The sequence below is a fragment of the Rhamphochromis sp. 'chilingali' genome (genome assembly GCF_963969265.1).
Source record: "Rhamphochromis sp. 'chilingali' genome assembly, chromosome: 16".
NCBI lineage: Eukaryota > Metazoa > Chordata > Actinopteri > Cichliformes > Cichlidae > Rhamphochromis > Rhamphochromis sp. 'chilingali'.
Window position 1 is genome coordinate 11,791,155 of NC_137943.1, and position 11,056 is coordinate 11,802,210.

An 11,056-nucleotide genomic window follows, 5' to 3' on the forward strand; every position below is an offset into this window, starting at 1 on the left:
ACCCGATACATTTAAAGGTTGACTTTTAATTTCATTCATATTTCACTAAAAAAGGAGAGACCAAACGTGATGAAGCTGTGAAATGTTTTACAGTTCTGAGATGCTACAGAACTTGAAGGGATTTGAAGCTGATTTGAGCAAAGAAGGCGCAAGGATAACACTGGTTATCGCCTTATCAGCTATGAGCTAAACCTGCCAGTTTGGAGCACAGCCTGAATGTAGTCAGCATCCTAAAGGGATTAATGCGACTGATATTTTTAGGTTTTACTCCAGAGTTCTCCGCAGCACTTTCCCTGTGGTTATATTTAGCCCAGAGAACATGCGCGGCATGACTCGATTTGGGCCGCTCTCTGACGCTGGTGGTGGAAATGTTCAGGCTTCAAGGTGACAACAAATGACAAACACATGAATATTCATGAGTGAAGAAAGACACTTTTTAAAAGACATTTTAATTTATTCAAATGAGTCACGATTCAAGGAAACGTCTGCTGTGCTGTACTTCATCTAGTGTAGCAATTCCTCTCATTTTATATTTACATGCATCGTGTACTTATTAAAATTACCTGTATAAACTGACCTCTGCGCAAGATCTGGAAATGTAAAAACTCTCTAGAGTCTCTAGACTCAGCCCAACAACCTCAAACTAAGAAAGGAGCCCCGAGTTAGCGTTTCAGGGCCAGTATAAAGCAACCTGTGCATTCCTGGTTCAGGAATTTATTGCTCAATCTGTCTAAATTTTAATCTTTTATGTGCAGCAATGAGCTGCTTTTTCAGCGCTCATCTCTCCCCCAAAATCCCAGAGGTAAGAGTCTCCATTTCTCACTACAAGCAGAGGCTCACAGCACCAACAGCAGAGGGACTCACTGAAGAGGTTTTTGGTATTCTTCACTCTCTTTCATTTAATTCTATATTATAAATTACTTACATACAATATTTTCCTTTCTCTCTGTGCATAGATATATATATATATATATATTTCTTTATATACAATACATACAATTGTAACAGTTGATCTTATAAAACTAAAACATTCAGTGTAAATGCAATCCTAATTGTCAGATTTAGGATCACAACAGGTGACTAAAAAAACACAATTATGTCCTCCACATGGTGTTAGATAAAAAGCACTTTCGTCGTAGAAACAGCGTGATCTGATGACAGCAAGGAAAGTGCTCTGAAATTCTACAGTTCGCTACCAATGAACCTCCTCCAATTCTGTTGAATGTCTACATGTGTGGTTGTTCCTGTTTGCTTGTAACACAACACTGCTTCAGCTGGTAAAACCACACTCACTGAACCGCTTAGACAGGAACTTTATAAGGTAGTTCTGGCACAAACATATTGCGTTAACTTGCTCCTCTTACTCCTCTAATGTGTGTCATTAATGAAAACTTTAGTAACACTTTCTCCTAGCAGTCATTTATGGTCAAAGTCGTTGCAAAGCTACAACATTAGAAAAGAAAAAGAAGCTGTGAACCTGAGCGACAGTGCTCGAAACACATTGTCAAATCCTTCATACTTTACTGCTTCCCTATGCCATGGACATCCTTACAAGAGACACACTCGTGTTCGCCTCTCGTAAAACCTTTTTTCTTTTTTACACGAGTTTAGAAAACAAAATACTGAATGTTAACACGGTTGTTTCGTATCAAATGTGGCTGCTCACAGCAATGTACACGTGCCAGACTTCTTGTCATCATCGAGACCTCCTCCACCTTCTTTCCTGTTGGGATCATTGAGTTCATCAAATAGTCCAGTGTCGATCATCTCCTGCTGCCATGGGATGGGTACAGCGCCTGTGCTAAACTCCTTGAAGAATTTCTCGTCATTGGCGTCGAACTCGATGCCCTTGATCTCAGAGAACTCGGCGATGTCACCAGTGTCCTTGGCATAGACAACGTTGGGCTTGGGGACCCATGGAGGGTCAATCAGCCCTGCCTCCAGGCGGGGAAAGTTGATGGTCTTGAACCACTCGTGTTTCCTGGGATCCTCCATGTTGTTCCTAATGAAAAGACAAAAAATACACTTCTCCATCAGAGTTTGTGAATTGCAATGTCCGATCCATGTGGCAACTCAAGGGCAGCGTTTAGACATCCATTATACTAGCATTAAGTTCACAAATGGCAATAAACTTCTTGGATAAAAGAGCCACTTACCTCATGCCCAGACGCTCATCCATTTTCTTCTTGAGGAACAGCTGGATGATGTCCTTGGTTAGTGCATCAAAGCACTTGTGCTCCCACTTTGGCTCCTCATTTTGGATGCGCCTCTGCACCTCTTCCTTCTCAACCTTCTCCTTTTTGCTCTCAGGGCCTTTAAAAGGTGTGTAGCCAGCCACCATCTCATAGATACTGCAGCCCAGGGCCCACCAGTCCACTGATGTCCTGTATGGGGTTTTGGTCAGGAGCTCAGGGGCCATGTAGGCTCCAGTACCAGCCTGGATAAAGGACGAATATGAGATTCAAATACAAAAAACACTTCATTAGATATTCTGACCTAATGGAAGGTGCTTCATATTTATTACGAAACTTGAAACTTGTAAGACCATTTAAGGAGGAAGCACTTAACACCAAGCAAAAAGTAGGTATAGTATTATACAGCATGTGGCCATACCCCTCAACAGAAGAAGAGAGCTAAAAATCTTTATAAAGTCTTCACATCTTGTCTCTAACTTTCACCTGTCACTCTATTCCCTACTTTCTTCCTGCCCTTCTGCTCCCATGTCATCCTTGCTTTCCCTATATGACCCCACATGTAGCCTCGGACCAGGAGCTTAATCCTATTGCTAAGCCTACTACCTGTCAAGAGTTGTGTATGTCTACGCACTGACAGAGCTGTCCGGCCTCTTATATAAGGGACAGCCATTTTTGGATACTATAGCTACCAGCAGAAATAATACCAGACAGCACATAGCCATGAATTACTAATGGACATATACAGTAAACTGATATAAAACTTAAAAAGCTACTGCAAGCAAACAGTAGGAACTACAGGATTCACTGTCCTGCTATAGTGACACCAAAAATGCATTTACTATGTACTGAAAGTATTCTGTGTGGAGCTAGGATGTCCTCCACGTATACCCAGGTGCTCCACCTACAGTCCAAAGATAGAAAGACTAGGTGAATGGAAACTAAAGTATTGCCTGTTACATGTCGGCCCTGTGACTGACTGGCACGCTATATACTGTTTAAACATTACTTATGTATTTTATATTACAAGACACCAAGCATGCAAAACTAGTAAAGTGCATTCATTTTCCAATTTGTTCCCTGTGCAACTTAAAAAAAAAAAAACATATATGACCACTCATGTCATAAATTGAAATCAAAGTTCATCTGGTTTTAGTGTGTTTTTAGTGTTTTTAAAGAACCATTCCAGACGTGTTTGCAAACTAGCACATCTAAACATATTCAGCGTACATTTTACCTGGATCTGTCAATCTAATCTGGGACAGACTTGTGTAATTCCACTAAGAGGATTAGGGGTCCAAAGCCAGCCTTGCCTGTAAAGGTTAGCCTAGTCACTTTGGCTGGCTGAGGAGCATCAGAGTACATGATAATGAGCTTACTGGACTTTCATATAGCCAAGAGCTTACTCTTTGCTGCAGCAAGTAAGTCCTAAAGAAACCCTGGTCCTTAGATGTGTACAGTGGGGTATAATTTAGTGTTAGCATTACCTACCGTTTGTCAAAAACATGTTTTTGTCAGGAAATCACAATTATTATTATCATTTTAATTAATTATGCAACTACTGGTGTGACATCGTGAACTCAGTGAGAACATTGTATCTCTATTTCCTTTTCTTGGGAGTAAAGCAAGAGACTGATATGCTATGTATGTGCTGTTGAAAGACAGTGCAGCACAGCTAAGGTGTCAGAAATAACTAAATCCCTGTGACCAGATTCTTCAGGGAGACCTTCTTACACTTAGCAAGCAGTACTTTTAAAAGCACTGCACCTGCAAGATCTCTAACATAACCACAGCACAAAATGGTGGCCTATAAATAGCCCAGCTATAATCTGACCGCTAAAGGATCAAATGACTTATATAATCGATTCAGAGACTCTCATCGCACAGATCCTTAAGGAATCCAGTAATCCCTGTCCGGATTTAAAGTAAACGCCAAACCAGGACTGACATCTGCCCAGTATCTTACCTCCACCTGTCTTCGGATAATTTAAAAAGACGTAGTGGAAATCAAAGCTTGTGTATGTATATGTGTGGTTTATGATGAGTTGACAAAAATATGTCTATAAGAGCGTGAGTCAGCACAGGATATTTTGCGAGCAGCAAAATATGCCTTATGCTAACAGCCCATTTATGGTAGATATTTTCTACCGTACTTTGACTGCCCACTCATTCACAAGGAGTCACCACAGTGGGTAGTTCCACATGTTTGAGTTTTTACACCGGATGCTGCTCCTGATGCAATCCTCCTGGAATTAAACCAGGGGTCTTTTGCTTGTTAGGGAAATGTGTAAACCACTACACTGTGGAGCTACTATGAAATCCTATAATCAGTCCTGGCATCATATAGCTGTGGCTCTAAAGCTAACAGATTTCTAAGAGCTTAAGAGTGAAACTCAGTGTACTTGTTGTTCTGCATCTTGTTAAAAGTGGAAAAGAAAAACCTGCCATCTAAATTTATAACATCACTGTCGTGTGGGACATCTACTCACCATCTGGGTGACAGTCTTCTCTGGAATGAGTTCTATGGCCAGACCCAAATCTGAAAGTCGGCACTGGCCTTGGCTATCAAGCAACACGTTCTCTGGTTTCATGTCACGATATATTATATTCATGTCGTGCAGGTGTAGAATGCCAGTGGTGATCTGCGCTGTGTAGTGGATGATGCGTTTCATCTCAATGCCCTTGTCCACACCCTTGCCATCGTAGCCTATGTTGTAAATGTGGTACTTGAGGTCTCCTCCATTCATCAGGGTCATGACAAGGCACAGGTGGGTGTTGTTGGCATAAGCATACGCCAAGTTGACCAGGAACAGGCTGTTAACCTTCTCTAAGATTTTCTTCTCCAACAGGGCCATCTTCTCACCTCCCTTCTTCTTCAGACGCTTTTTACACAACTTCTTGCAGGCATACATCTGGCCCGTGTTCTTGACCTGAATAGCACATACCTGGAGGAAAACACGTTACTTGTTAGGAATGTTAGCTTCCAGATGTTAATCAAATCATTTTAATTTATTTTACTACAAAAAAAAAAGCCTGGTCTCTTGGTAGCTTACTGACTGATCGGATAGCTCCCACTCTCTACTTTAGTATTAACAAAATGTACACAAGAAAATAGATGTGACTTATCCTTTAAAACTTAAATGTTCCTATTTCAGAATTTCACACTAAATATGATCATAAATAATTTTTAATCCAGAGAGTGGTGCAGGACTTAATGTTTAAGATGATAATCTAGCTTGACCCTTGCCAGTGATGCCTTGACAAATCTGACACCTCTCTTGCAGTCAAGGCCCACTATCTGAAAAGTCACTTCACTTATCATTGTTTATAATTCAAAGGTGATTTCTACTTTACTAGCTAAATGAAAAGACTGAACTCATTGCTTAACTCTCAACCACTGTGTATGCTGATTTAGCACAAAGCAATAACAGTCACAGCAAATCTTCACCAGGTTATCGCCAATTTCATACTGCTCTCCACTAATCCACTAATATAATTACTGCTCAGTTAATATGCTTACACAGCAGTTTTTTTTCTTTAAAAATATAATATTTTAAATTAAAGTGCACTTTCAGTTACTGGGTTGAAAGCTTTCATATGTTCTTTAATCCTCAGGTGTTTTGAAAAGACACAATCCCTAAACCAATTAAACAAAGTAATACCTTGTGAAACGCAAGACAAAATTTAAGCTGTAATGCCTGTGTGGTATATGACTTCAGTCTCAGACATGTTAAAACTTAAAGATGTGATTTACTTATATGTGTAATTATGTGTAGAGCACACCTCTACAGCTTAGTTTAGCTTTATCCATACTCTATGGTCATAATGGGATGACTCTTGCAACTCAAATAAATTAATTGAGATGTATTTGCATGCTTACCTCTCCAAAGCCTCCTTTTCCTAGAGTTCTGAACTCATAGAAGTATTTGTCATTGACGGGCTGTTTCTCATACTCCTTCCACTGGAGGAATTTGTCAAAGAACGGGCTGGCCTGATAATCTGTGAAGGGTTTTCCTTTCAGAAATTCTCTTACACCGTCCTGGACCTTGCCTTTCATCACCTCCTCGAAATTGGCATTGGTGACAGATTTGCATTTGTCAGCAGCCTCTCCAGTAAGAAATGTCAGAAAGCTCTTGGAGTCAGCCTTACAATACTTGGTCATGATGTTTTGGCGTGCCTTGTCTTTTGTTGCTCCTTCAGCCAGATCCCAGTCATACAACTCATCCAAGAACTCTGCGGCAAGCTTAAACTCATTGTTACTTGCAAGGAACTCGCGGAAAAACTTTTTGCCAATAGGCTGCCTTTCACAAAGCAATGTAAAGTCCTTTTCAATGGTAGCTCGTACTGACGTGCACGCCTCAGGTTTGGGGAGAGACAAGCTGCGACGCCGCTTTTTCATCTCCTTGTCATCGCCACCCTGAGCTTTTAGGTAGGCCGTGTTGGCCACCAGGTTATCCAGTCCCCCCATGTCACACATCTTGACAGCTGTATGTTGTCTGTCCCCTCTGAGAAACTGGGTTCTTCAGTGGGTGCCGATGGATACCCTGACACTTTCAGAATGTGTGTCTGTGTGATGGCGCAATTTGCTCAAAAGCCACCGTGCAAATGAGCTTCCTTACCCAGTCTACCTGCAAACCTAAGACACACTGACACACCCAGTAATTACTCATTTAGAATTAAATACCAGGGAGGGATTTTGGCTTAAGGATCTTTGTGTGGTCTATTCAAGGATGCTGAGCACAGAAAGGGAATCGTAAGCGGGCTCTGTGGTAAGAGGCTTTGTAGCCCTATATATTTATTCATGGTGTTCAGTAGTCTTTGAGTAGTTCAGTGAGTTCTGTTGACTATGCATTTAATGTTGAGGTAGTAAAAGATCAGAAATAAGCATAAAGTACTCTGGGAAGAGTGTGTCACGATCAAGCAATGTAGTTCATCAGCATCCTACTTTTTTCTCTTTCCCCTCATCCAGACTCAACAGAGCAGATACATTAGAGAGCTTGCTGCTAATCTGTCTGCTTCTTTTTTTGCCCTCACACTTTCATTCTCATGATTCACTTCATTCATCACTGATCAGCACGTCACAATGACACCTACTGAGGACATTCAAGAGAACGCTTACCACAAGACTCTATTTTCTTAGACAACAGCCAAATGTTTACTTAGTTCATGTTTAGGGTGTTATCATTTATCCACAATACGATTGTATAGCTCACTGATCTGAGGAGCTGTTGAACAGACATGTGGAGCAGACCATCATAAATTAATCTGTTGCATGTGAAGGCTAGAGTTTTGAATCTTGGAAATTATAGCATGTACATTATTTGCTGTATATAATGTAAAATGCAAATTACTTTTTGTATGAGTAAAAGTCAACAGAGAGAAAAACATACATCAGCAGTGGTCCCATCTTTGGAAGTGTACACGTGTCAAAGAAACATACAGGATTGGATTAGTGTGGCTCCAGTAGCTCGGTAGTGATCACTTTATAAAAGCCTGACAAATACGACCTTAATCGTGTGAGCGACTTGGCTACTGCCTAACAGAGAGACAACAAAGGAAAGGCCAAATATGTATATTAGCCAACCACTGATATTTTTCTAATTGCGATAAATTTGCTATATTAGGGTACATTCCAGTGCACACACATAGATATGTATATACAACACAGATGAATATATAATTTATACCATAAAATAATATGCATATGTTATAAATGGTATAATAAATGTATTAATTCAACATTTTAATTTAATTGTTGCAACTTTTTCTTGAAATTAAAGAAAAGTTTTGTATTTTCCTTTTGTTACTGTTGGCAGGAGTCCTACCAGCCAGCTATGATAATGCAGGCTAATTCAGTACAATAAACCTTGGATAATATTAGCTAATCCTTTCTCAAATGGCCTCAAGCTCTCAGTGCCCCACAGAAGATCAAGAGCTTTGCTTAGTGTTTGAAATCTCCAATCTTTAAACTTTTGTTTTTCAAAAAGAGCAAGCAGTGTGGCAGGGCAGGAAATCTCACAGCGAAAACAGTAGTTTCCTTAGCGAAATTTCAATTTGCTGTATTTGCCATCTAAATTTGTATGCAGTTACAATGAGGAAAGACCTTAATTAAACTTAGATCTTGTTCACTGGTAATTCACTAAACTCTAACTAAAAATAATCATATTGGGATCCACCTGCTGAAGACAAGTTCAGCAAGTCAAAAGTCAATCATCTTGTAAATGGATCAGTGTCACTGAAGTACTTTAAGCCTCCTGAGGGGATGAAAAGAGACCAAAGGTTTCATCTTTTACTAGGTCAGAGAAGTCAGAGTAAGGTAAGCTGAAAGATCTACGGCCACTCTGTAGGTTCCCACTTACTTTACAAACGAGCTCTCCTGATCCAGCCAACTGTCACGGAGTTCATGAACTCATTTAGACAAACATATGTATGGCACCAGCCATAACCAAGTATGCAAGTGAGATTAAAAATAAAGCAGAAGAACATACATTCTTCTATTTTGTATGTTTTGTATTGTATTGAACATACAATTTTTACTATTTTCATTACTCTACTTTTGAAATTCTCTGGTTTACATAATTAATCTCTGAGCAGCCTGCTCCTTGAACCTTAGGATGATTAGCCTGGCCTCAGGTAGTAAAGGTTAAGATAGGCAGAGCATTCTCATCCTGTCTCCCACATGGTCCATTATGTGGTTTTTACGTGGTCTGACTCAATCCTCTTACCGCCTTTTCAAACCACTCCACAAAAAGAGGAAGTGGATAGATAATATTCCCAGAACAGCAGGTTGGAATACCGTAAAACAAAGATGCTATACAGGGGGAGGGAATTTATTTTCAGAATCAGAATACTTTATTAATCCCTAAAGAAATTATGTGGTTACATGTGGTTTTCTGGGACAGCTTACACATGAAGTATATAGAAAACCCTAAAATATTAAGACTTCATGGTCTATTGTCCTCTCTGTTCCTTCTTAGAAAGCTTCAAGACCAAAAACCAAAAGCTGAGGTGTAGATGCTTTAGATGGAGACTCTATAGGCAGCCTGATGTAGAGGTAATGGCACATGAAAGCCCCTATAAAGAGTGACCACTTCTTATAGAAGAGGGAACGGACTTTGGATGATGGTGGTGAAGTTTGCTTAAGCCTTTTGATTTCACAGAAATTTGAAAACATCAACTGTGATCCAGTCAAAATATATAGATATATATGTGTGTGACTGAAACAAATAACTACCCTATCAAAAATGCAGCATAAACTGCATCATCAGTTGTGAACAAAGACACAGATAGACAGGTGCAAAAATCACAGAGGAGGTGTCTTTCCTATTAAACGTCTGCGCCCACCATCCATATTTAGTGCATTGAATTGGAGTGTCTCTGACACAAGTCTGTGCAGTCACAAAAACAGACAGCCATGCAAACATCTGCAAAGACCCTGGCAGTCACCAGCTAACAAAGAATTTTGCCTACTCAGGCACACTCACTTCATGTGAACCAAAGGTTTGAATTTGCTGGTGAAGAGAGGAAATGAGTTCACCACCAGATTACCATCTGGCAGCGCGTCAGCTCACACGGGTGACTTTGTGATTCTGATTGTTTATCATGATTTTATCAGGAAGACTAAAGAAAGCAAAACAATCAGAGGAGCGCTCATCTGCAAACCGAGGAATTTTAAAACAAAACTGTCTGAATGACATCATGAACTCAAGACTCAATGGGAAGATTACTAAATAAGAGTTCTAACTTTTATGACCTGAAACCTTGATTGTAGCAAAATGAGTTATAGATTCCCTTCTGTAATCACGCATCCATCAGACAGTAGAGTCACTTGGAAAAACCCCATAAGATGATGAACGTGACTTCTAGAAGCTGTAAGTCAGAGTCAAAAGGACTCAGAGACTTGGAAAATCACCAGCAGAGACAAGAGAACAGACACAGTAGTGTCCCTTTAAGAAGACACATTGCAGGTCAGAAGCACAGGTGGTTGATACTTCCTTCTGGCTAATCCCTGCCCACAGTTTCCTGCCCAAAAACAATTCAAGTTTTAGTTACAATTACAGGCATCCATCTGCACAGATGTATTTGGGAAAGTTGCTAAATTATTGCCCTCTTGCTTTTGGTTCATTTGCAACTTGACCCAAAAGCTGCAGAAACAGTCCTGTTTTGTCATGTGACTAATCTAGTCAACCTTACATGACAAGGTAGAGAAGAACAATGCCCAAAATGAACCCAGAATGGACCATTAGCTTTAGCAGCCTGTGTCCCTTTAATTAAAAAAGAAAGAAAAAAAAGGACTAGCATGATTGGACAGATACTTGAGTACCTGACAAGGATTTCATAGCTCCTCCCTTTTACAGTGTTGTAGGCCCCAACCAATAGGAGAGCAACAAGTAAACATCTCCTGGCTAGCTGGATAACACCACGTGACCTCACAGGGGCTGAAGCAACTCTTCCTTGTTAAGAATGTAACACTGACAGGATAAACATTAATATATAATGTGATGTTCACAGTAAAACTGAAGTACAACAGAATCCAGTTGATGTCAGCTGATAAAATCAGGCTCATTTATTTCCTAGATTACTGCTAACCTATGATAATTGCTAACTTAACTGCATTGTCAAAGAAATGTTTGAATCACCTGCAAAATGGTACAAAATAAGGTGTTAGTTTTTCTCAGTGACAGCATCTACCCCAGTTAAAGTTAAAACTCATATTGCTTTATTACCAGATATGAATAATTGTGTAATTACCTCATCATTACTTAACACGTCTCTCTGAGCAAAGCTGATCCTTATCCTAACAAAGCAGCAAGTTTATTCTGAGACTCAAAATTAAATGACAGTCAGACAATTGAACTGCATGT

At 39.9% G+C, this 11,056-nt stretch overlaps 1 protein-coding gene across 1 annotated transcript; it reads right to left on the minus strand.

Annotated features, from left to right (window-relative positions):
* Positions 1-1,421: 1,421 nt before the first annotated feature.
* Positions 1,422-6,669, minus strand: grk7a (G protein-coupled receptor kinase 7a; the record flags this gene model as incomplete). The annotated part of the gene is made up of 4 exons (XM_080861152.1): positions 1,422-2,002; positions 2,157-2,437; positions 4,682-5,137; positions 6,073-6,669. The coding sequence occupies 4 exons, from the start codon at positions 6,667-6,669 to the stop codon at positions 1,663-1,665; spliced, it is 1,674 nt and encodes a 557-aa protein (XP_080717278.1). The 3' UTR covers positions 1,422-1,662.
* Between the last annotated feature and the right edge of the window lie 4,387 nt (positions 6,670-11,056).